Source organism: Parus major, chromosome 5, assembly GCF_001522545.3.
Source record: "Parus major isolate Abel chromosome 5, Parus_major1.1, whole genome shotgun sequence".
Lineage (NCBI taxonomy): Eukaryota > Metazoa > Chordata > Aves > Passeriformes > Paridae > Parus > Parus major.
Window position 1 is genome coordinate 29951491 of NC_031774.1, and position 26278 is coordinate 29977768.

Sequence of the window (26278 nt, forward strand, 5' to 3'; positions counted from 1 at the left end):
CAAGCTGCATGCCTCTCATCAAAGAGAGCTTTTATGTAGCAGTATAGATGTATATATTATATATACATGTATATTTACATATATAGAAGTATGTGTACTGTGTATAGCAGGACACCTGACTGTACATAGCTGTCTGCTATTTATTTTTATTAACACAGCAGCACATGAGATAAAAGTGGCAATACATGCTAGAGCTTCTTGAAAAGACTTACAATAATGAAGTATTTAACATTTTATCTGTAAGTGAGGGTTGGTGACCAGTCCTGTAGTTTTGAAGGAACTATACACATTTCCTGAGTATTTCTTTTTGCCTCAGAGAGAGGGGAAAGCGGAAGACAAGTTAGGAGCAGCGTATCTTTTAGTTTGAATACAGAAACAACTGCGGTACTTCATATACCCATAAGAGCATAACAAATTTACCTCTTTTCCATTTTGAGACTGTAAATTTCATCACAAATTGCTTGTAAATAGGAAGATCTCTGCTTGGGCCATCGTGACATCAGTTGTCTCACAGTAGCATCAAAGGCTTGTCTATCTCCATCAAGCTATGGAAAAAAAATTGATAGGGAACTATGCCAGTCTTATATTCTTTTGTGAAGGAAATACTTCTCCCAGTAGTATGCAGCCTTCTGAATACTGTGTAATGCCAATGCTCTTTAATTGAACAGTTTCAAACATGATGAATGTCAACAACACATGGCAACTTGATTTAATTTTTTTTTAAGAAAAAATGTTAATTTAGCAATCAATTTCTTAACACATTTCAGTGCTAAAAAGGCATAAGCAATAAAAAGGGCTGTGTGAGCTTGGCAATGCTGGAGAGAATACAATAACTGTGATGTTTTGATGACCAGTAATAACTGGTCATCAAAAGTGAATGATGCCAGCTGATCATGTGCATATGCATTTAATTTTTTTATTTTTTATTTTTTTAATTAAAAGGTGTAAACTACCTCCATGATTTATATAGACTGGATGAACAGAGTATTTTGAAAATGTTTTGAAACCTTTCACTGGGTTTTGATTACCAGACAAGCACTGCTTCAGAGCAGCAGATAAAAGGTATGAAAGTACTAAATGGACTTCCAGTAAGATGCCGTTCTTGACTTTGGGTTTTTTTTAGGGGGTGGAGAGGTATCCATCCCTCCATCCATCTCTCTCAAGTTAGCACTGTCATTGGAGAAAAGATGAAAGCTTTGTCTTTGGTGTTTTCATCTTTCTTGCATCATTGACCAGTTCCTGAGTTGTTAAAGGTGTCGATATAATATACATCCCCTTTATATCTTCGCTTCACTAAGGGATGCTTCAGCTACTGTACTTGAAACAATTGCCTCTGTATTTTGGGTTCTCCTTCATTAACAGCTTCAAGGAACACCTTTGTTAAAACTGCTATTAATGCTTATTGGTTTCTGAAAAAGAGGAGTTGATTTAATTTTAGATAACTATTCTTGGGGGAAACTCAGAGCTTTGGATTAGAACTTCCTAGTCCTGTCTTGTGTAACTTGAACATTTGACAAAAAGATTTTTCTCAGTCAAGCTCCCTGGGTAAATCCTTTTAAGTTTTTAGCCTAATTCAAACTTGAAAGAGAAATCTAGAATGGGTGTATTTTACATTTCACTTAATTTGGAACAGAATTTATCATCTATTGTGTTCAGTTAGAGTTCTAACAACAATACTTAATTGCTTACCTCTAATGATAAGAAGTGTATCACAGTTGCTTTTGGCAGATCAACCTGTAAGAGTATCAAGAAATCAATACTTAGCAGTTCTGTTACCAGTTTGCCAACTTGAGATGAGCTATGCTGAAGGGAGTCAGACTTTTTGATTTTCAGAGAAGCACTCATGCTGTTAAAACTGGGAACTTAGTTCAAAATTATTAAAACCTTTTTAACGATTCATGACAGATTCCACTATGGGAAGTGGCACATAGGTGCAGGCAAATAGGCAGTTATGTTTCCTGAGAAGGATACACCATTTTAAAGTTCTTTGTGTCATGGCCAATGAAGTCTAAAAGCTATATACAAACAAGAGTTGTGTTGGCTTAAATGAAAGTCTAAATATAGCCAGGAGCAAGGTGTTACACCTACCACAGTAGCTGGTGTAATTACAGCTTAAGAGCTTACAACTAAATGCTTGTTAAATTTTATTGCATGCAACTATCCCATACACACAATTTGAGATACTTTTCAAGTATCAGAGAAACAGAGCAGGGGTCTTATTTAACCCTTTATTTAAATTTAATAAAGTTTGATTCATTAAGTTATTGCTAAAATGAGGCAACTGGCAATTTGTTCCAGACAGGATTGACATCATCCACTGCAATTAACAATTTGGAATTAATTCAGGCTTCTGCCAAATACTTACTGCTAAAATCTCAATCTCACTTGTTTTCTGTTGCAGGCTAGAAACGAATGTCTGAAGTCTTGTTTGTACCTGGGAACAAAAGATGGGCAAAAGTAAAATATTGCTTGTGTGACACTGTTTAGAAGCATTAATTTAATATTGCATAAATGAGAACAAAAGAGGCTGCTTCTAAGAAGACATAGAACTACATAAGATTTAAACAAATGTTTAATGTAACTTTCAGTAAAAATTTCACAATAATCCATGATGAGCAGAGATGAAGGAGACTGGGGCTGAGACACTTGCAGCAATGGTACACACTTGGTAATACTGGCATGGTGCTAAAGCAGACAGAACCATGTGGATGCTTGTATAACAATTGAAAACTGCCCTCTGTTTCTGGTGTTAGGTAACTTTTAAAGGAACCTGAGAACCTGTGACTGGATGCAGTGAATCACCTCCAGCTAAAGGAGGAGGATGGCTTTTGAACACCAAACCAAAATAGGGGTCATGCCTTATAACACCTTTTTTCAGAGCAAGCTACTAGTCCTGCCAAGGTAGCACTTTACAAATGTAGTTGCAGCCTTGCATTATGTTGTCTTTTGTACCTTGGAAATGTTGCTTTTACATATTCAAAACCTAAAAACAGTAAGTTTGTTTAGCTCAGAGTTACATCCACTTCTTTATTTGGGCTCTAAGAATTGTTAATTGCGAGATTTTTTTGTTGCACACCCAAGTTTGGACTGAAAAGGGGATAAGATTACAGTTCTGTTTTACCATGTACTCTAAATATGTTGAGGCTAGTAATGCTAAACAAGAAAACCGACATTTGTTTCTAGCATCACTGAATGTTTTCTACATTACTATAGTATCATGTTTTAGGCAGAACTGTAGGGGTTTTTTGTTTGTTTTTAAAAACCTGTAATTTTTTCTTAGGCCTTTAGTTTGAGACAATGAAATAAAATACAAAAAGTGTCTTTTACAAACATACTATAGATTAAAAGTAAGATGAACTTGCACCTTTGTGCTGGTTTTGTCTGGTGTAGAGTTAGCTTTCTTCACAAATCTGGTATGGGGCTATGTTTTGGACATTTGCTGAGCACAGGATTGATAACAGATGCTTTTGTTACTGCTGAGCAGTTAATCACTGATAAAGTTAAGTAAGGAAGCAATAGTTGGTACAAGACTGTTAGCCACAGATGTGGGGATCAAACACTATTGTATTGAAGTTAAAAGAATTTTCCAACGTCTTCCCCCACTGCTGCATAGACTAGTTCTTTTAAAGAATGTAACTTGTTTGATAATACATAGAGCCAAGGCCTTGTTGGTTTTTTTATGCCCATACTGGTGAGGAAGCTGAGGGTGACTGAGAGGCTGGGAGGTGACACAGCCAGGGCAGGTGACCCCAGCTGACCAAAGGAACATTCCAGACCATGTGACATCATGCTCAGTATATACAGTGAGGGGAAAAAGGAAGAAGGGGGAGAATTTGAAGTGAAGGCGTTTGTCTCCCCATTCACCATTACAGGTGAGGGGGCCCTGCTCTCCTGGGGATGGCTGAACACCTGCCTGCCCATGGGAAGCACTGAATTCATTCCTTGTTTTGCTTTGCTGGTCTGCACAGCTTTTGCTTTCCCTGTCTTTTTCTCAATCCAAGGGTTTTCTGGCTTTTACCCTTCTGATTCTCTCCCTGCTAACACTGGTGAGGGAGTGAGCGAGTGGCTGTGTGGGGCTTGGCTGCTGGCTGGGGTTAAACCATGACAACCTTTAATAGCATTTAGGGAGGAAGAAAAAGGAAGTTCCAGAACCATAGTTCCTAGAAAAGTAGGATTTCTAATATATATGCACAATGATAGCTGAGCCAAAAATGTCACAGATAATCCTTAGCATCCAAACTGTTAAAAAGGGTGGTCTTTGCCTTCAACCATTTGTGTTGTTCCAGGTCTATTTTATGAATAAAGAACAAAAAGGATGAATTAGTTTTAGTTAGCTGGTAATAGAAAGTATGAATTCTACCATTCCTTAACTTCTAGGGATCACTTCTGAATACTTATTTGATGGGTGTGTACCTGAATTTCTTGACGACGCCTGGCACTGGCAGATAATTTTTCAGGAGCTATAACACTAACGTTAGGCACTACAAGAGTTCCATGTGATTCAAACACACCTAAAATGCAAACACATCATTTTAGTTTATAGTATTTCTTTATACAACAAGTATCAACAAACAGAAAATTCACAAATATTAATAAATGAAAATCAGTGTAGTACTGATTAAAAAGCTGCTGAAAACCTCCAAGATCTGACAGGATAATGAGACATGCACATAAATTCTCAAACACTCAGTTATGACTCTGAAGGACTGATTGTTAAGACTAAGAAATTTGGTATTTTATATCACTGTTGCCTGAAATGAAGAAAAGGTTCTAAATGACTTGCATAATTCTACAATGAAATGCAGTGCACCTAATAGTAAGCAAAGAAAAGCCATGACAAGAATGAGGCAACTATTCAGTGCTTGGTCCCACAGCAGAACAATAAGCCCCAGCTTCCCCAAATAATAATTAAAATTTGAAATGGCTTGTTTTGAAATCTGGATTTCCACTTCTGGTAGTCACACACACAAACCCCTCCAAGTTCAACATGGCCTCTCTCCCTCCCTATTATATAAAAGTGTGCACTTGTGAAGTGTTTCTCTAAAAATCACCACCACCACGCATGGGATCAGTGCTCAGTAAAACATGTATCAAAAATGCCAAACTTTAGCCACACAGTAAGCACTTAATATTATTCTTTATATAAAAAATTGTATTATCAGAATAAGGAATGCAAATCTATAGCTAGAAATGTAAAGGCATTTTCATTTGGAAAAAATGTTATTTGTAGATTTTTTTTGGTAAGTCAATGTAAACAGATCTCAATATGCTAACTATCACAGGTCAAGTTATTTTTCATCAAGATGACATTTAAATTTCTCCTCAGCTATGAAAGATTTGCGAGTTTTGGCTTTCCCAGCCACTTGTATTACTGTGTCAATGAATGTTTCTACAAAGAATATTCTCTCCATTGGTCTGAGCACTTAGTCTGGAGAAAAATTCCGTTTTGAATCATTTGGAACAATGTCTGAGATTAAGAGGAAGTGCCTCTAATCAGAGCTCTGCTATAAAACATTTTCTTACTTTGCCTTTGGTAATATTTTCCTACAAAATAATTCTTGAGCAGAAAGAGGAACAGTTTGTATGTTCTATAATTAGAGATTAAATACCTGAAATATTAGTAAATGATCCTTTTTGATTTTGCATTGAAAGATTATCTGTGGTTTCTCTAAAAAAAACAAAACAAAACCAAAGACAGTTAAGGAAACAGATTTACAATTATAAACAAATACTGTAATAAGACAGTAGTTTCAGATTATCATACATATTTAAACTTAGTTCCAATAGATAAAGAAGTTTGTGGATACTCCCCAATACACATTTGTTAACATGAATCAATTCTATTCAGGAATTGAGAGGAAACCATACAGAATTGCATTAAAAAGTCAGGTCTAGAAGCAGTGCTTGCTGTGGATACAAGAAATGTCCTCCCTATCATGCAAGAGTGATTTATATCCTAATACAAAAATATACTGTGAGAGTATTCTCTCTGAATTAATAATTTAATCTGTTTCTCACAGGTTTCTGTGACATAATGCTGAAGTATAAAAGTAGTATTTATACTTAAAAGTACACATATTCAAAGAAGTCTTCAGTAATTAGTTTGGATACCTTTACTTTCCACATTCAGGAATTCATTCAAAGAGAAATTTGCCAGCACTATTACAATCAGCTATTGCATGTCTCTGTTTAGTGGTACCATGCAAGGGTTTCTCTATTCTGTTTTCAGGATTTAGAAATAAGGTAAGTTTTTGAAAGAATATTTTTCTTTCACAGCTTCTAGTAGATCAGAAAGCACCTCAGGATCAGATTAGTTGCAAAGTTAAATACAGAGACTGGCTGAGACCAGAAAAAGGAGAACAAGAGGTGGGTTGCAGGAGACATACACTGCTTGTATAAGCTACTGCTTCATTTCAGCATTTCAAAACTTATGATTTCTTTTATTATTAAGCCTAGTCAGAAAAACTGGATGGCAATTCTGTTAAATTTCTGAATTCTACTTTGTGTGACTAATGCATGTCTATTCCTGCTGCCAATGCAGACATATATATACGTACACACATATAAATATAGTTAGATGCATGAATGATTACAGACTTACAGGGCCTATGTGTAAGTAACAGCTGTACTGCTTGAGCACACAGGAATGACTAGTCTCCCCTGTCACTTCTGTACTAACTTCCACTGGTGACAATAAATAATAATTTCAGTGAAGACAGGATGAAGGGGTTCTCCTGTGTACCTCAAGTCTTTGCCAGGCGTTACTTTCACTTGTGCCAGCACAGCATACAGAAGTGCAACAGTTACACCCTCATTTCACCGTACCAATAGTGCCTCAGAACGAAAGGGATTTGTTGCTTTAGTATTTTGATTACACAGTACACAAATGTAATGGACTTTTGCTCAGTAACAGGGACTTGCAAACAGCCAAACACTACTGCTACTCTAGCTTCTCTGATAACTGAGATAAATGTGTGGACTTTTAATTTGTGAAGCACTATGCATGTGTGAATGTAGCAGCAGCTAGGGTAATCAGTTTCTTTCTTACAATTCTGTAACAATTTCTACAATTCTATAACAAAGCCTTTTGCTTTCTTTTCCCCTTAAAAGAAATTCAGCAATTTCTTTACCAAATAAAATTAAGGTTTAACTGAGCACATGCAAACATATATTCATTTCTGATTTTGACCATTCACATTACTGACACATTGTGCTACTTACCTATTACATCTTTCATCACCGATTTTCATTTTCAGTTTCTGGATCAGGTGATCTACTAAGTCAGATTCTAAAATCCTTTTCTCCGTCTGCCTGTCTTTCTCAAAGGATTTCACCTATGATGTAGTTCAATGGTTCTTAAGATTGTTGATTCTTAAAATGGCATACAAATAAACTTCTCAAACTTAATCAAAACCAAACTGTTTCACCCATTAAAGGTGAAAGAGTCAAAGGTAGGAAGCTATTATCATTACCAATCAATCACTGCCAATTAAATATTTGATTAGATTTTTTTTCAGCCAACTACCAATTTATTCTGCATTCCCAAAGCGTAGCTTGGCTCCCTGCATTTAATATGTGATAATTAAGTTCTAAACAGAATGGTTTATAATTGTAAAAACAGTATTTTTAGTATTTTTAGTTAAGCAATTATATTAGAATAAGGCTTGCCTTTCAATTTGCAAGAGTTAACTCAAACATTCAAAACTTAGGAATCTGCACCATCTTTATTGGCAAGAGCTTAATCAGTAACAACACCATTCACCTCATTAACATCTCCTTTCTTGGTTTTGCTGCAATATTTAAAAGAACACTCTATAATAGGCCTGTGGAGGACTTTGAAATATCACATTGTCATCATCAAGATTTACTTATTCTTGCAATTATTGCTGTTACAGTAACAGAATGAATAAGAAGTTAAAAATATTTTAGTAAGTCACATTGGCTGTCCTTGCCATATGTTGTGAAATGGCTAGTATTTTTTTCAAAGAATTAATCTTTATTCAAATAATAATAATGTTTTCTCTAGTGATCCAGAACACTTTAAAAAACTTTTAACTTCAAAAAACCAGAGGTACCAGAACCACAGGCTGCAGAGTACAGAAGAAGTACACAGTACGTTCATGTTGTGAAACAGTCCAGTCTTTGCGTCCTAATCTGAGTTTACAGAGGTGAAGAGTGTGGTTCTGTCTGTTGGAACTACACCAATTTTTTTCAGATTTACATTTTAGTTGTATTTGTTTTGTAACATGAAAAGGTGCCAACTGCAAAGTCAACTAATTCATTTTGTCGATTTAAAGAAATCAAGAGACAAGAGAAACCTTTTTCCATGTTAAACCATCCATGGCACTGTCAAGCAATGTTTGCACTAGTTTTTGGACTTTCCTAGAGGGAAGGAGGTCTGTGAATAACAGTGTTATGCAGGGATAAAAAAATGTTAGAAATGTTAAAATTCTTCAGAACAACATTTCTACAACTTAACGACCAAAACTGTACTTATCTCAACTCCACTTAAGTATAATTTATATCATATTAATAATGACCTTAAAAAAAGTAGAACAACATAGTACAAATCTGAAACACCATAAAGCATCCACCACCATAAAGGTCCCATGCTTACCTTCACATGACTTCCTTCTTTCTCTGACACCAGAGCCACATATGTAATCCCTGAGCATCTGCAGTATTCCTGCAGTTCTTCCTGGGACTAAAGTATGAACAAAATAAGAGGTTATGGGACACTAATTTGACAGATTATAAAATCACCAATTAATTAACCACAGTCTCCTGTCTTTAATTAAAGTAACTTGATATGCAACAGTCACAGCTTCAGAGAGAGAAAAGCTTTATTAACAACTTGAGTAGGTGAAACTTCATTGTGCATACATTTATCCACCCAATGCTTGCTAAAATTGAAATCTGAGTCTACACTTAGAGAGAATGCCTAGGTCCTGCAGCCCAAGTTCCCACATAGAAGGACTACCTATACCTAGAAGTGTAGAGTCTAAGTAGCTGCAAAAATGTGCAGTCACCACCCTGCTGCCTGCAGCTTTCAGTCCTGCATGGCTGGAGGTCTGCCACGAAAGCTGACTCCAGCTGGGTTCCAATAAAACCAAGGCTATGCTGACTTAATCAGCACTGGGTTGCAGGACAGCATTAGACAGAGGCAAGAACTACCCAAATCTTCATTCCTTATGAATCAAAACAACCTCAAACCAAGAAACTCCAGCCTAGGTGATCATAGGAAAAGTATATAATCTGGATTTTTTTTCAGTCCCAAGGGATGGACACTGTTGGAAATGCAATGGCAAAAAATTACAAAAAAGTCAGACAATGAACTGAATGAGCTCAAAACTTCGTACCCTGCAGCACATGGAAGGGGCAACTGCAGAGTTTCTCTTGTTAGTCATGATCTGGGACACGTGAAGGTTAAGCAGACTCAATCCTTACATAAGTGCCACCACCTCTAAAAGGGATTTCAGTGTTGCCATGTAGCTCCCTACACTCCAGTGTAGTGCTGGCTACAGCTCTGTTTGGTTTCAGCTGGACAGAAAAGGGCACAACTCAGCTTGCCACTCTCTTCCCCTCCTACTACAGATCTTTCTCTTCAAGGACTAAAATAGGGTCCCATCCAGTAGCTCAGTTTGCCAAACTGTATTTCTAACAGTAGAATAATATCAATATTTCCTCTGCACCTGAGTGTCTTCAGATATGTGGTTGTTTAAAACTTGGTTCTATTCTTGATGTATCCCCTTTAAGTATTATATTTATTAATAGGAGGAATCTTCCTTCACACTTTTAAATAATCTGGAAGAATGCTGCAAGGCCAGTGAGACTTTCTTGACATTATTTTGTCTGAATAGCACCCTACATGCTCAGTATTACGAGTCTATCTCCATAAAACCAGAAAAATACCCAAAAATAGTATGGTTTCATTGCATTGATCTTGGAGAACAAGAAGACAGATAACACATGGAGATAAAAATTCTACCTGGGACCAGTCATACATTATTTCAGCTGGAATTCCTGCAGTCCAGAATTTCTGAACAATGTTGATAGCTCTACCCATTGACATCTGACCAACACTTACAACCAGCAGGTCACAAGAGCTGACAGAAACCTGAAGGGAAAGTAAAATCGAGACAATATTAGTGACAATAACACCTTTCACCTCACAAGGCAGTTGAAGTAAGAAAGATGGACAAATATTCTAACATTTGTCAAAATGCATCAAGCTAAAAAACCAAAAAGGGATTAGATCCACCTCTTTTTGAGAGCTACAATCCACCAAAGTCCACCTGAAAGTCACTGGAGCTCAATCTTCAATGTAAAGCACCTCCAGGGCCTCAGCCTGCCAAGTATCCCAGCCTACTTTCCTTCCCACTCTCCTTAGCAATGTTAATTCATTCTTACAGAGAAAAGATAATAAAATACACATTTCATGGCCAAGTGAAGATTTGTGATGCTGTAGTCAATATTCTTAAAGTTTATTTCCATCCCTATCTTCTATACTTTGATAAGGGGAGAAGCAGTAGGGGAAAAATACACTAAATACACACAGTTGTACTCTTCCATCTGAAAGAATACACAGGCTATGAAAAACATCCCATTTAAATTCAAAATACAATGGTGTAAGCCTGTCTTCCTGTCATTCTCATTTAATAAATAGTTCTGTGTAGAGAAACACAAAAGAAAACAGGTCATCTTGATGTCTGCCTTCTCTTTCAGTATGGTATTGTTTGGGAACACATCTGAACATGTTATTTTTTGTCCATCTCTACCTACAATTAGGTTACTGAACTGTCAGAAGCAAAAAAATTCCCCACTTCCCAAGAAAGAGACTTACAGAATCCTCCACACTGGAAACAGCAGCAGTTATTTTATCTATAGCTATGCTGACTCCAACAGCTGAAGGAACTGGTCCTACTGTCTGTGGCCCTCTAAACTGTGGAATCTCAAAACAAGAAAAAAACAGAATGGAAGACCAGATATTTATCTTGGCAAAATATCATTTTTCTCAAGGGTTAAAAAGAATTCCAAATTTACTAGAAGAGATGAGCACATACCAGATGATCATATCTGCCTCCTGCAGCAAGGATTTCAGGAACAGTTCTTTGTCTTCTTTTGATGTATGCTATGAACTGAAAGATAATACCATTGTGCTGCTGTATTTTGTAAACTAGTCCCAGATTGATAGAGATCTGTAAAATAAAAACAAACATGTGCATATATATAACTAATTTCCTGTTAGCAGCATGGATTTAAAACACTGTTTTTACATAAGGAATACATATGGAAACATTCCTTAGCTCCAAAAATTTAAAATACAGCGAAAAATAAAGAAATGGTGCTTTAATCTTACAGCATCCCAATAAACCTGCAGCACAAAACCCAAATAGCAAGCTTCAAGGAAGGTGGAGGCCTTTAGCAGTCATTAGATTTCTGTATTTTAAAATATTTAGTTTGTTCAAAATTTATTAAAATCCCTCTTTTCACTCTAAGTAATGCCTTCAGTCTTGGCTGGGGAAAGACAACAGTCTTAGTGTCATTATACAGAATTTAAGCCAGAGACTTCTGACTGGAAGAGGTCTTATTTTTATAATGCATCTTTAATTTAAAAAAAAAAAAAAAAAGAACACAAAGGAAGAATATCAATGCCAGTACTATTATTTGCCATCAAAAGACACTTGTGTGTGCTTTTTCTATTATAAAATATCTTTATTTCCTGGCATATTGCAAGGCCCAGCAGCCTGTAATCCCATTAATTTATTAGCAGAGCATTTTACAAACCTGAAGTTTTATTCCCAGTTGCTTTAATAAACCTATGATTTCCTCTAAATCCTTCATGCCATGCTTCAACAGCTGAGTGACACTTGGCTTTTGTTTTATCATTGTGTTTAGAAATGGAAATACATTACTTGCTTCTCCCTTCTGCTCAATGAATTTATAGAGTCGAGAAAGCTAAAACCAAAAAAATAAAATTATAAGCATACATAGCAACACAGACAACATTCATAATATGTCCCATCTAAAAGGAAGGAAAATATCTGACTTTATATCTGGAGTAAAACATCTTGCCTTTTTTGTTTGTTCTGTCTAGCAGGCTGTTTTTACCTAGTGAAGTTGAGCAAAAGAACAGAGACAAGTCTCAGACTATCCAGAAGTTAACTTCAACTCTATGCACATTCAATATTTGCAGATAATTTTTTTTTAAAGTTTCTCTCAGTTTTCTTTATTAAATACCCCTCTAGAGTATTCCATTTACCCTTTATTAGTTTCCACAGCCTGTGAAACATGCTTAAAGAAGCTGCAATATTGGCTGCCAGAGAGAACAGAGAACAAAGCCAGACCACTTGCAAAGAGACTGACCTATTCTGAACAGCATGTGTAACAGGTTATTTTTCTTACTCTGGTTGATTAAATGACAAAAAAATAAAATATTACTGACTAATTACAAATTACAGGGAAATTAACTGAATTAAGATCACTTACACTAGCTGATGTGAGAGAAAGATTACAGAACTTGGCTTCTACTTCTCTTTTAGTTAGCTTTTCAGTCTACAATAAAAACAGATTAAAACAGCATTTGGTTGTGTTTAATGCATTATTGTAATTATTCAAAGTAACTTCACCTGTATTGTGTGCTTATAAAGTAGAAAAGACCTAACTGATATTAAAATACATTTCACATTTAATTTTTTTAACATTTTTATTGACTAGCCTGTCAGTTCTTAATTATACAGCTGAATAATTCTCTCATAAATACACATTCAGGAATCATAAACCATCCCAATTCAGAAACAAGAAGAAAGTAATTAATCTATGCTTACAGCCCAAAGGCAGCTAGCCTTTTTATGTATCAAGAGTATACTCCTGGTCATGCTGGCAATGGGCTGTTAATAGTTTTTAGAGACAGCTCCACAAAATAGAATACTCTACAGCCATGATCACAGAGGTTACATTAATAACTAATGCCTTACCACAGCATCATAGAGAATGATGTAGACCTGATTGAGTTTGTCCTCTGGTATCCCACAGTGCAAAAGTATGGCTTTGAGTAAGGCAGTGTGGTTCAGATAAATACCGTAGTTTCTTTCCTAGCAAAGCATAAATGAAGAAAAATGAAAAAAAAGAAAACATGAAAAAACCAAGTTTTACTTCCATTCTGTTTTCTTAAAAAAACCAACCCCCATAAAACAAAGTCTTCCTAAACATTTAATAATAGTTCAAAATTAACTTCAAACCTCTTCTTTCACTACCTTAATTTTCATCTCTAACCAGAGAATGGCAACCCTTGTCCCATTCTACAGTAATCACTTCTTGTCTGACAGAAGACATTATTTCAATGGTAAATAATACTGTAAAGGATTCAGTTAATATTTCCTTTGCACATAAACCTATGCTTCATTTAAGTTTACCTAGGAAACAGGTTTTTTATGACAGTGTTCTATAAGTGACTATAGATTAAATGTGAAAATAGTTCTGTACTGGTTAGAGTATCCTTTTACAACATGTCAAACTAGATATTTAGATAAATTTAAATTTTGTGTGGAAAAGAAAGGAAAGGTGCTGATTAGAGAATCTACCTGTAGCACTGAAAACTCTTGAATGATTTCTGAAATGGCATAAATTGTTTCTGCTATAGGCAAAAAGCTATTTCCAGTAGATGTAATGATGTCAAATGCACATTCTAGGAGCTCTTTGGGATGACAGCGGTCTAACTTCCGAGGTCTGAAAACTCGCTCTATACAGTATCTAAAGGAAATATTGAAGAATGAATCAGCCTCTTTGGAAGTCACTGTCCAAGCACAGTTTCAGTGCAAAGCATCACCTCTACATCTCTTACCTTTTCAAGTTTGATATGTTATTTCTAGCTACAAATCTTGCAAAAGGAATCTGAAAAAAAAAATACATGAAAATTGTTGAAACAAAAGTCAGTCTGAGCTCTGTAGCTAGAGATGAATTAAACTGTGTAGTTACACTTGTACTCTCCCAAGTCTAATATAATGCCTAAAAACCTGACATAGCCAAGTAATATTAATCTAACCATCCTTGCTGCAAGTTTTAAATAAAAACATTACTTTCACCTATGTTAAAAAAACAAACTTCAACACATGGTCTGGGCTCCAGCTGTCAAGAGTACAAGAGAACTCAGGAGAGCAAGGACATTGAGAGATAGACTACTTCAGCAGTCAAAAGTGCAAGCCTAAACCAAATTCCACCACAGCACCCTCCAAACCCTCTGCAAGCTTTGCCTGCAGAGATGATGCTACTTACTCTGAGGTCGTAAGGAAGCATTACCAGCATCCCGCTGTGATCCATGAAATACGAAGCTTCATTGTGTTCATATAGTTTTTTATTTCTGGGCATCAGCAGTGGAGTATGCAGCTTGATGGCTCCTGCACAAAACCAGAAAACACTTCTCTCATTTCAGAAGTAACACCTGCTTTTTACAGGCTCATGAACACCCTTGCAGGGCATAATTATGTCAATCCGTAAGTTGAAAAAATTACATTAAATGTCCTTAATAAACTTCTCTCTTCCATATTTAAAGAAAGAAAGTCAGAGTTTATTTTATGCTTAAGTTCCATGCTTCTTGGGCTCAGCAAGGAAGCCACAGAAGAGAGAACTGCCAATTCCACAGCCCAGCAGAATCCTTACCTTGCCCTCCCTCTTTAAACACCACCTTTCACAAAAGCAGGCATACAAAACAGATGAGAAACACTGCAGTTACCTGATACTGCTTTGATCTAGAGGAATTTTCATACAGAAATATATGGAATATATTTCCATATAGAACAAATTTTGTTCAGACATGTTGCATCCTCTATCTCAAAAATATACTAGAAGTATTTGTATTTCATTTTAAAACCTCCTGAATATCAGTTTTTTTCCAGCTATATTTTGCAACCATCTATCTGTATGAATCCAATCTTCAGTGAAACCTTTACTATTACTAACGCCACTTACTACTGAAAGATAGTTTCTTGTTATAATATTTGATTGAGAATCACTAGAGAATTTACTGAAGCTTAACTCAATTAGATTTCAATATAAACTTTTAAATGAGAAAAAAAGCGCCCCAGATAGAAAGAAATTCTTTTAGCCATTACAGATGTCAGACACAATCTAATGGAAAATATCCAATCCCTCTCCCCCCATTTTTTTTCCAAAAGCATGGAAACATTTCAGTCTCTAAAATGCTAACAAAAACTTTCCCAAATCTGTCAAGGTTTAAGGAGTGGGGGGAGAGAGTAAACCCATCCTTGACTTCTCATTCCTCAGTTTTCTCACTCTTGTATTGCCAAATTTTGATCATGCTTAATCAGAATATGATTTACTTGAAAAATGCAAAGTTTCTACTTCAAAATTCTCTATTTTTATATAAAATACTACTATGAACACCTGTAAGACAACACAACAACATTTCAAGTGTGACAGTGGCTGCATAAATTTTCTTTTCAAAAAATAATTTTAAGTGAATACTACTATTAATGACTGGAGAGATCCCTGGAAAGGAAAACAAAAGTCTATTACACATCATGGCATCAGCTTTGGCTCAGGAAGTTCCTGAACAGCAAGGCATTACCAAGAATACATCACTGGAAGGAGCACTACACACTTTGTTTCCATGCTCTCCCTTATGCTTTTCCTATTCTGGCTGTTCAGTGAGAGGTTACTGTGCTACATGGATGCCTGATCTCCCACCACAGAACTACCTACCCTTGTATTCAGATCCAGATTTTGCATAACAGCCTCTACCTCTAAAACCTCATACAGATTTATCAGAACAACCATGTACATTCAAAAATATAATTAAGATTTTCACTCTTCTTTCAGTAGAAAATGTAAATCATTCAGATTTGATGTTAGTAGCTACTACTGGAATGACAAAACAACAGAAGAAAACATCATAAAAACTTCAAATGATCAACTACTGAATATGTTTTCTGATTTCTCTTATAGCAGTAAATCCATTCCATTATTTTAAATTAATTCAATCACAAAAAAGGAAATTAATGACTTTTGTAAACACACCCACCGTGTCTTTTAAATATCCGGCTGACAATCTCACATACATGCTGCTGTATCTTGGCTGCCCAAATAGAAAAACTACCCTGAAACCATCACAAATAAAAAGTACATATATAATTCACGTGTGATGAACACTCCACGTAGGCAATCATTCCATGTAATACAGGCAATAAACATTCTGCTATCTCATCCCACTACAAAAAACTGCAATGCTTACATAATAAAAAATAACTACAGCCATATGAAGCATTCTTGTACTGTGTTACCTCTAATTTCTTTAGATTTAGAAAGATTCAAGAGCTGATAAACTAAGAAAAATTACATTAATTAGAAAGAGAAGAAAACACCCACGAGGGGGAACACTTTTTGCTGACAAGTGGTCAACCATTAATTTGACAGGAACTCAGAGTAAATGACGCCATTATCTGGACATAAAGCTTTAGCTGCTACAATCAAACACTGCTGGTTTCTTCACTGAAAAATGAAATTAAGGCTCAAATGGAAAGTGGCTATTCAAACCCACACAGCAGAGACTGTAGTTTTAAATGGGAACCAATGTGAAAGTGAACCTTGAAATAATGCAGTTCACTCAGAAATGCTACAGGTTTACCCATATGAGCATGTTTTTAAAAAATTCAACACAGGGAAAAGCCAAACCCATGCATCCCCTGAACACCTACAAACCTTCAGCATATCACTGTCATAAGTATAGTCTATTCCTGGAGATACACGCTGTGCAAATATCTGACTCATCATAGTCCGGTAGGCCTTTCCATCCACGTTTGCTAAGGTATGGTGAAGCACTTCGTGGAGTTCTGACTCTTCCATTTGTGGTGGTGGGAGATGTTCACTTTTTAGCAGCTCCACAGCTGTTGGTCGTGCTGCAGGATCGTGGTTCAGAAGCCACGTAATAACCAATCTCTACAAATTAAATCAAAATTTTACAGATTAGAAACATTTTGTAAATTGACAGTATTTGCAACAAACTTGGTAGGCATATCAATTCAATAATAAACTAAGACACTCTAGAGGGGAAAAAACAGCAGAATCTAAATCTTCTGGATAGATGTTATTTTCTTATTAAATTTTGAATATATTTTATTATCATCTGAAAAAGTTTACTAAACCACACAAGTTATTAGAAATGTGACTCCTGGGATGACAAAATATGTAGTATTCTTTTCCTTTGTTGTTCCATGGTATGCTAGCTCTGGCATCTCTTTATCAACAAAGTTAAGAAAGCAGAATTGCATGCATGAGATCAAAGATTTGCGAGGCACAAGTATTAGAATCAGAAGTATGTGAGAGGCACAAGTATTCCCCAGGGGGAATCTTCCTGGCATATTTCAGTGAAATGTACAAGCTGGAAATGTTTTTCTGGTACTAGTAACAGTGTAGATTGCTGTTATACAAGCATAACACACTGAAAGTTAACACTAATGGTCAACAAAAGAGTTGATTAGCACTTGATAAGGATAAAGCCACTTAGATGGTCCAGAAAAGATAACACTGCTTATCACTTCATTGCTCTGCCATAGAGGCCTCCAGAACAGCTCTTGGCAGCTCTGTCAAGTTTGGAGCAGCCAACTGAGCTTGCACATTTCTTTCATTTGTGTGACACATATTTCTCTCAAAAAGTTTAAGTAAAATGTTAAACAATTCAGCTGCCATTTCTCTGAGCATAAAAAGTCAGAATTGTCCCTCAGAGCTTAAAAGATGTGCCAGTGAACTCTAAATTTCTTCATGACTGAGCTCTGAGAATTTTGTAAGTAAATATATTTCCATGTCAGCTTAGAGCATTATGTTGAGATTTTATTTCCTGTGTTCTATTATCGTGTAATAAGAACTTGGCAGAGAATACTAGGAGGGGAATTAAGTGGAAAATTATGGGGAAAAAATGATAATCAATGTTTTCTGAGAAGGAATGCCTAATACTTAAAATATCTTCAAAATTACCTGCTTTGCATGCTTGACTTCATCAAAGTCCTTAGGAAATATAATCGCAGGCTAACAAAACAAAAACCAAAATCCGCATCTGAATTTTAACAAGCAGTCCAGATTGCTCAGATTAGTCTTAAATTCTACATATTAAACAGAGAAACCAAGTATTTCCATTGCCCATGAAAAAATAAACAAAAAGCACCAAACAAACCAACCCCCCGCACTGCCAATTTAATTTGAAGAGCTCAAAGGAAAAAGAATGCTTTGATGTTTTTTTACAATGAAAGTACGACCCATAATCACAAGCATTTTCTAACTACAAATACCAACTGATTCCTAAGAAAGGCCCACCAGGCCTCAACCTAGGTATAGTAATGAAATCATCCCTTTATCTGATACGTAAAGATTAATTTCAGAGACAGAACACTGACTGATGGCATAGTGCATTAAAGCAATGTCAGTGCAATAGCTTCAATTGTATTCTTAACTTTTAATGATATATTTTACAAACCTTATTTTTAAGCACTCCCTATGGCAACATTTTTTGCTATATTTTGCATCCTTTTGCTTCTCTTAAAAAACTATTTGATGCATAGAATTAGTATGTTTCATCTCTGTGTACTTACCAGCCTTAGCTGACCAAGAACAAAGATCCTTTCTGATGCAGTATTCATAGGATGGTAACACATTTCGAAGAATATTATACCTAGGCTGAACAGGTCCACTTTCTAAGGAAGAAAAAAATGAAAACTTGAACATAGTACTTATCAATTTTCTGAAGACGAACATAGCAGAGGAAAAAAAGGAGAGAGGGCTGGGTTTTTTTTTCTGTGTCTTTTTGTGTGTTTTTTATTATTATTTGTTTTTAAAGTTTTTTTGTTAGAAGACCCATTCCATTAAGATTTGGTAGACGTTAAAGCCTTCTATCATCACAGCTATGACATAAATGATGGTTGCACTCAAGTTGTGGTCAGCAGCCTAACACTGACCTGAGGAGTGGATGTTCCTCAGGAGTTGGTACTGGGACCAGCTGTTTAACGTCTTTGTCAGTGACATGGAGAGTGGGACCCTCAGCAAGTTTGCTGGTGACACTGAGCTGTGTGGTGCATTTGACCACGTGGAGGGAAGGGATGCCATCAGAAGGGATCGTGACTGGCTGAAGAGGTGGGACTGTGTGTACATCATGAAGTTCAACAAGGCCAAGTGCAGGGTCCTGCACATGTATTGGGGCAATTCCAAGCACAAATACAGGCTGAGCAGAAAATGGATTGAGAGCTGACCTGAGAAGAAGATGGAGGTGCAGGCTGAAAAGACCCTCAACATGATCTGTCAGTGCACTGACAGCCCACAAAGCCAAACATCCTGTGCTGCATCAAAAGCAGTGTGACCAACAGGTTGAGTGAGGCAATTCTCCCAATCTACTCCATTCTCATGATACCCCACCTGGAGTGCTGCATCCAGCTCTGGGGCCCCCAACACAAGGAGAACATAGATCTGCTACAGCAAGTCCATGGAGCAAGTCCAGAGAAGGGCAACAAAGATGATTAAAGGAATTGAGCACCTCTCGCACAAGGAAAGGCTGAGAGAGTTGAAATTGTTTAGCCAGGAGAGAAGGCTCCATTGAGATCTCAGATCAGCCTCAAGCAGGCTACAAGAATGCCAGGGGGAACTTTTACAAGGCTTCTCAGTGATAGGTGAAGGGATAATGGCTTTAAAATGAAAGAGGGTAGGTTTAGACTGGATACTAGAAAGAAATTCCTTACTGTGAGGGTGGAACAGGTACACTGAGAAGCTGTGGATGCCCTATTCCTGGAAGTGTTCAAGGCCAGTTGGATGGGGCTTGAAGCAACCTGGTGGCCTAGTGGAAGGTGTCCCTGCCCATGGCAGGGTGCTGGAACTGGATAAACTTTGGGGTCCCTTTCAACCCAAACCATTTTGTAATTCTATGACTCCCACTTGGAAAGCATTTCCCTGCTTTGCAATTCAGTTTGTCTCTGCATATAAACAGGAGTCTCTTTGATGGAAAAAATACACCCTCACCTCCCACAGTCACAGTCTAGAAACCCAAATCAACAATATACACTTTATTGCCTTAACTTAAAGTCTTAAAGACTAAGATTTCTATCCTATTCAGTTACAAAGGTCCTCCAAATTATACCTGGTACATCTTAGATTCCATGCTACCTTTTCATTAAGTCTACTCCAATCATACCTGATTGTATGTGGATTTTGTGCTTCCTTGGACCTCTGGGCTGACATACAGTGCGGTGCCAACCATCCCTGTCAAGTTACCTGTGTGGCAAAAGATGAGAGCATCAGTTTCAAGAAAGTGGGAGAAAAATACAGCATCCATGTCAAGAAAAAAAATCATTCATGTTCTCTTTCTTCTAGGTGGGAGTGCAGTCCTTACTGAGAGAGACCCAGCAGAGAATACTTCGACAAACATTTCTTACTCCACATGTCAAGTATCTGTGTCTAGCTGTAATAGCTAAACCTGTATCTTATTTTATAGATTTGTAGGAAGTCAGCACACAAATGTTACTACTAAATTTCACCACCATTACATTTGTCTTTAAACATACCACGTACTGAATTTCTCTCAAAACACCATATTCAGACTAACAAAAACCAAATAAATGACACTGAAGTCTTGAAATTGTCCTACACAGGCAAACACAAGTGCAGAGGGAACAGATATAGAGGCTCTCTATACCTCACCATGAGGAAGGCACTGATCTATGACAGAAGGCTAGCAGAGGAAGCAAATTAATTTTTAGATAAGAGACAAAACTGCTGGATTTTAACTTGGCTACCCAATTTGGTGGCTAGGGGGGTCCCACCCCTGACCTCAATAAAGAGAAATTTTACTGTTAAAGAACAAATGAAAGTTTTAACAGTGTACACAAGACCACAGAATATAAATGCTTGCTTAGGACCAGTTGCAATGTAAACTAACCTGATGGGTCAGACACAGCAGAACCATCTGAGAGATTTTCCTCTTGTTTAGAGACCACCTAAAATCAGCAAAACACTCGTATTGTAAATGACACATGAAATGCTTTTGTTGGCTGTTCTCACTTGGTTTGGCAGTGCATGCTTTAATTCTAGAATCTTAGAAATTTAAAAGAAGTTTATAGCATTCTTGATATATAAACATTGTGGTCATTTAACTTGTTTTCATTTTTATTTTTCAATAAATATATTTTTATGTTTTATTTTTGTTTTTTAAGTAATTACATCACCAAATTCAAGGGTCTTTTAATTCACTTCAAGCTGTACTTACTGCATTTGCTGGATAATCTGTAGCTAGACCAAAATCACCAATTTTCACATGATCATCTGAATCTAAAAAAATGTTCACAGGTTTCAAGTCTCTGTGGATCATTCCCTGTTACAAGACGAGAATAAAAAAAGACACACAGAATATTAAACAATAAACACAATTCAAATTATAAGTATTTATAATAGACTGGAAAATCATATTACATACTTCTACTACAGTGGGAAATCTAGTGCATTAAGTCACTGAAGATCAGTCTTGAAGACAAGATTATAGTTTGTAGCCCAGAAGCTAGAAACAATTTTCAGTGCTACCAGACACCTAATGCATGTTTTCAAAAGATGGTCAAATTCTTACAACAAACGGGTAAAATCTGAAGTGGTTCATTATAAAATTCATGTTTGTGATAAAATATAATTAACCCCAAGTACAGACTAATAATGGAAATGGTATAGAGAGGAAACTTGCTAATAAATACCCCAAAATGAATACAAAGAAAGCCACAGATAAAGAGGCATAACACAGTTATTATGCACAGGTCTTAACTATCATATTTACTAACCTTTTCATGGATGTAAGCTAATCCATCCAAAATTTCTCGGAAAAGCCGCCAAAGCCGACTGGTATCTTCATGTAGCCCTTGGTCAATAGTGTCCCTTAATGTGCTTTTTTCACAATACTCCATCTTCAGTTATGCACACAAAGGGGACAGAGGGAAGAAAGAACAGCTTTGTTAAGAAAAGAGACTATTGGAAACTTGTATCTGTACACACATTACTGCCTGGGCTCAGGAGCAAACAGTATCTCCAAAAAGTTCAGTTGTTTGCAGTTCTCCTGAGAGCTGTCTTTTAGCTGCAAACATGCATTCACTTCTGGGTCCCACCTCATTTTCTGGGACAATGGTATGAGCCTGCAGAGTAGCACATTCTCTAACATAAACATTAATAGTTTAATGGTTAAAGTGAAGCCAGCCAAGCCATAATATGTGATAAAGCCAAGCCACAAAGAATCTCTGGCTTTATTGCACTTGGCGTATTAGCTGCTTTTATTATGAATATACACAACACATACAAACACACTTATTAAAATCTAATTCCATCTACTTGTAACTTCCTTCCAGACAAGCTCTAGCATTAAGTGCATTATAAAAAATTGCACATCACCACAGAACAGTTAGCTATAAATAGTTAGCTTCTGGGAGAAGTTGACTAACTCCTAACACAAAGGAGGTGTCAGTAGAATAGCCTGAAGCTGCAACCCTGCAGGAGTTTCATTGTGTGCCTACTGTTAGAGCCATACCATGGATTTACGGATTACTGATTGCTATTAAAATGAAGTGCACGCACAATACTGTTAGCAATGAGCAACACCAGTTATCCCATTACACACTATGGCCCTACAAAACTTTGCTCTCTCCAGGCACAAATACAGAGCCTTGGAAGCCATAACAAACCACGTGCACTGCACAGAGCCTTCCACCAGCCAAGCCTTCAGAAAACCAAGCTATTGCAAAATCAGCACTGAACTTACTCGTTTGCATTCTTAAAGGTCATTACTCTTCTCATGAAAACCAGCAACTACTCTCTGCAAACTTAAATGAACAGTATCCTTTCACAAGCACATTTGTACCTGAATGTACAGATAATGCACTGTCTGAACAACTGGTGTCCTGTCTTCTCCTCCATGGCTATTCTTTTCATTGCCTTCTTCATTCTTCATCACAATAAAAGTAACACAACAGTTAGCTACAGGAAGCTGCGCAGACTTTTTTATTACACATACTACTATTTTTTAATGGCTAGAATACACTGATGATAACTAAACTTCCATGGACAGGTTTGAAAAATAGCAAAATAATACAATGTCATTTTTGTAATACCACCATCTCTCAAAGTGAAATCGAGCAGCACTTTGCTATCATTAGACACTGAAGGAAAAGAATTCTGGAAGAACTAGATGAACCCTAAATCTCAAGCTGTGTCACACTAAAAAAAAGAGAAAAATAAAGTATTTTAAACTAAAAGTTAGAATGCTTGCTTGATAAATAATGCAACCCCCACCCTCAACCAATAATTTTGGTACTGTGTGTATGCCTATACGTATTTACATATGTAAAATGACAAAAGAATGCACTGCCATATTATTAAATGATATACTGAAAACCTTTTCATGCCAATGTACATTATAACAGAAAGAGGCAGGAGATGCAGCTTTAAATAAAAGCATGTTACAGATCATCAGGATTGGTAATGACATACTGTAGATGCTGTAGAAGAGTGTGCATTAGCTTTGTAGAGATACAGTGCACTGACTGTCCACAGCAAGTGCTGTGACACAATCATCTAAAATCTTAGTCATTATACTGACTTCCCCTCTCTTTCAGACTGTAACAATATGTATACTGTCTGCTTTAAAAAGTGGCTATGAACAGATATATTGGTTAAAAGCATCTAACGGCAGAACAGAATTTCAAATTTGAGAGGCCTAAGACCATGTAATCCATATGGCTGTTGAATCACAAACACATTGAAGAAACTTGCAATAATAACCTGGGTCATGACTAAAAAAACCCTCATATTTAGTTCAAGAAACACTTTAGGAAACAGAATCCAGATTAGCTGCATCAGACTGATTTCTATGAGATGCAGCTCACAATGGCACAACACTTACTCTAACAGACCTATAAGGTTATGCTTATGTACTTACAACAGAAGTGAAATAAAACTTCCCAACTGACCTGTTTACTTGTAAAAGATTATTACATTTTTATTTTCACTAACTTTACACTTACTGGAGAATGACCTTTACTATTTTCATCTTCATTATCAAAAATTATTTCGCTTTCAGAATCTGTGGTTGGCCTGTTTAAAGAAACAAAGAAAAAAACCTCGAAAGTTCTGCATACCAAGAAATATTTACTGAAGTATTTGGAAATTATTTTGGGGAGAAAAAAAAAAAATCTAAGCTTCTGCTGAAGACTTTCAATACACTTTAAACAAAAAAGCAAAACAAAACAATACTCAGAAAAGCATTCTGCTTGCAAAGAAACACTTCCTTTGATAGCCCAGTTCAAAAAAGGAAGGTATATATTTGTATCAGTAAAATTTAATTGCTACATACAATAAGCAAAACTGAGATAAGTTTACTTACTTATACAAAAAATCACTCTGAGTGAGAGAACTGAACCATACACAGAGGAAGGTATGGAATACACTAATAAAAAGCAAAATGAAAAAGGGCAAGTTTGGTATTTTTCAAGACTTGTAATCTCTGTTATTCTTTATTAAAATACTTCATTCTCAAAGCTGGAAAAGACAGTCAAACATAAGGTAAGAAGTCATGCATTCTGGCACAAATAAGCAGCTTCAAGAAGCCTACACCCAAACATTTTCCACACAGATTGACAATTCTTAGCTAGAAAATTTCCTCTTCCTGCCCGAGTGCTGGCAAATACACTTTTGAACAAGAGGACAGAATAAAAATACAGCAAACTACTTCTGACAAAAGAAACAAGAACGCTAAGACACAAACTTAGAGAAACTAACTCTGCTCATGCTCCCTCTGTAGTGGCAAAACTGAAGCCTACTTACAAAATTGAATGTGAGAACACGCCATCACCATCATCGTCGTCATCACTGGACTCCTGATCAGCTCCACTGAATTTGTTGCTGGAGGATCTTTCACATGAAGTACTCCACTCAACTGAACTTGTCAAACATGGAGGAGGAGCATTAGTTTCCACATCACTTGTCTCCTCAGCAGAAAGGATGTAGGGACCGGCTTTGAGGGGCATTCTTCTCTCTTCGGTTGTTTCAGATGTTGACACGGTGGGAAGGGGACTTTCATGTTTTTCTATCCAAGCATTGTAATACCTCACAATATTCTCATGGTTCAAGCGGGAAAGTAACGTTACTTCCCCCTTAATCCTCCGAAATTGCTTGCTGGTAGGGTTTATGCGAATACGCTTCACAGCATAATAGCAACCGTCAAGTTTATTTCTCACCTGAAAAATCCAAATTAATCCAAAGTCAAATGCTAACAAATGCCTTACCAAGAAGAGCCAGAAGAATAATTTAATGAAACAGGAAGTCTTCCTTTCACCTAGAAAATGACTACAATTCAAATGCAACGTTCCCCATACTGAGAGGCTTCTCCCCAGTCTCCCAGCAACCTCTTGCAAGAAACTTTTCAGACTATTCAATTCCAGATAAAAACCTCAACACAGGCACAGCACACTGGCAGACAGTAAATAAAACCATGCAAACCATCCAATATATTGTTCGGCTTCACAGAAAACAAGCATATCTCCAGAAAGGTTTCCACAGAGGAAACAGTTTTCATACCATACCTTGATGACTGCTCCAAAAGCCCCTTTACCAAGTAATTTTAGCTCTTCAAACTCATTGTAGTATCGTGAAAATTGTCTTTGTGTTTCTGTGAAGAATGAAGCACTGGATATCCGACTGCTGGGTACAACTGTCTCCATGTAATCTATACCTGCTGAATCTGCAATGAAGACAAAGTTACCATCACTGGCAAGTTAAAGATCACACTACCTTTTAAGTTAGTTGATGTAACACACTCGGTGCAGTTTTGTGAAGCTGTAGCACAGCTCAGTTTTTCTCAGTGCAAGCATATAGTCCACTAACTTAGCAGAATACAAGAAGAGCCAAATTCCTTACCATCTAGATTTTCTTCAGCTACAGGTATTTTTATTCGTGGAATGTTTATAAAACTATGTTGTAGCAACTGCTGAGGAGTCCACCTTTCTTTATCTTCCAAGCAAACACACCTGTTAGCAAACCACAGTGAGAATCATTTCGTGTCTGACATAAATGTTAGAAGAGCTCTTATTATATTTAAGAAGTTATTCCTTCCATCGTTCAGATGGGAATCAGAAGCAAAGACAGACTAAATGGCTTATCCACAGTGATATACAGTTGGTGTCAGAGCAGAGAAAAAGAGAGCACCAAACCTCTTCTCCCAAATCCCAGATTAGCAGCCTGAGCCATGAGATCAACCTCT

General features: G+C 36.6%; 1 protein-coding gene and 1 long non-coding RNA gene across 6 annotated transcripts in view; one reads left to right on the top strand and one right to left on the bottom strand.

The window, feature by feature from the left end:
- EIF2AK4 (eukaryotic translation initiation factor 2 alpha kinase 4) overlaps window positions 1-26278 on the bottom strand; it is a 37776-nt gene that overhangs the window by 1658 nt on the left and 9840 nt on the right. The window contains exons 10-38 of one of the 5 annotated variants that reach the window (XM_015631034.3): window positions 25936-26045; window positions 25602-25759; window positions 24844-25256; window positions 24045-24114; window positions 22883-22966; window positions 21816-21938; window positions 21257-21361; window positions 20930-20987; window positions 20186-20265; window positions 18600-18701; window positions 17989-18039; window positions 16717-16953; window positions 16040-16115; window positions 14275-14396; window positions 13844-13893; window positions 13584-13752; window positions 12978-13094; window positions 12490-12555; window positions 11788-11958; window positions 11064-11198; window positions 10844-10951; window positions 9989-10117; window positions 8618-8704; window positions 7222-7334; window positions 5610-5668; window positions 4414-4511; window positions 2366-2434; window positions 1690-1734; window positions 421-545 (exon numbers count right to left, since the gene is read on the bottom strand). In XM_015631034.3, the coding sequence (XP_015486520.3) occupies window positions 421-545; window positions 1690-1734; window positions 2366-2434; window positions 4414-4511; window positions 5610-5668; window positions 7222-7334; window positions 8618-8704; window positions 9989-10117; window positions 10844-10951; window positions 11064-11198; window positions 11788-11958; window positions 12490-12555; window positions 12978-13094; window positions 13584-13752; window positions 13844-13893; window positions 14275-14396; window positions 16040-16115; window positions 16717-16953; window positions 17989-18039; window positions 18600-18701; window positions 20186-20265; window positions 20930-20987; window positions 21257-21361; window positions 21816-21938; window positions 22883-22966; window positions 24045-24114; window positions 24844-25256; window positions 25602-25759; window positions 25936-26045 (3330 nt within the window). Of the gene's footprint in view, window positions 1-420; window positions 546-1689; window positions 1735-2365; window positions 2435-4413; window positions 4512-5609; window positions 5669-7221; window positions 7335-8318; window positions 8399-8617; window positions 8705-9988; window positions 10118-10843; window positions 10952-11063; window positions 11199-11787; window positions 11959-12489; window positions 12556-12977; window positions 13095-13583; window positions 13753-13843; window positions 13894-14274; window positions 14397-16039; window positions 16116-16716; window positions 16954-17988; window positions 18040-18599; window positions 18702-20185; window positions 20266-20929; window positions 20988-21256; window positions 21362-21815; window positions 21939-22882; window positions 22967-24044; window positions 24115-24843; window positions 25257-25601; window positions 25760-25935; window positions 26046-26278 lie in introns of those variants that run through there. The other 4 variants (XM_015631036.3, XM_015631037.3, XM_015631038.3 and 1 more) reach the window with 4 other exon arrangements.
- LOC117244512 lies at window positions 539-3363 on the top strand. The gene is made up of 2 exons (XR_004497725.1): window positions 539-1062; window positions 2402-3363. It is a non-coding gene; the product is annotated as an uncharacterized LOC117244512 (long non-coding RNA).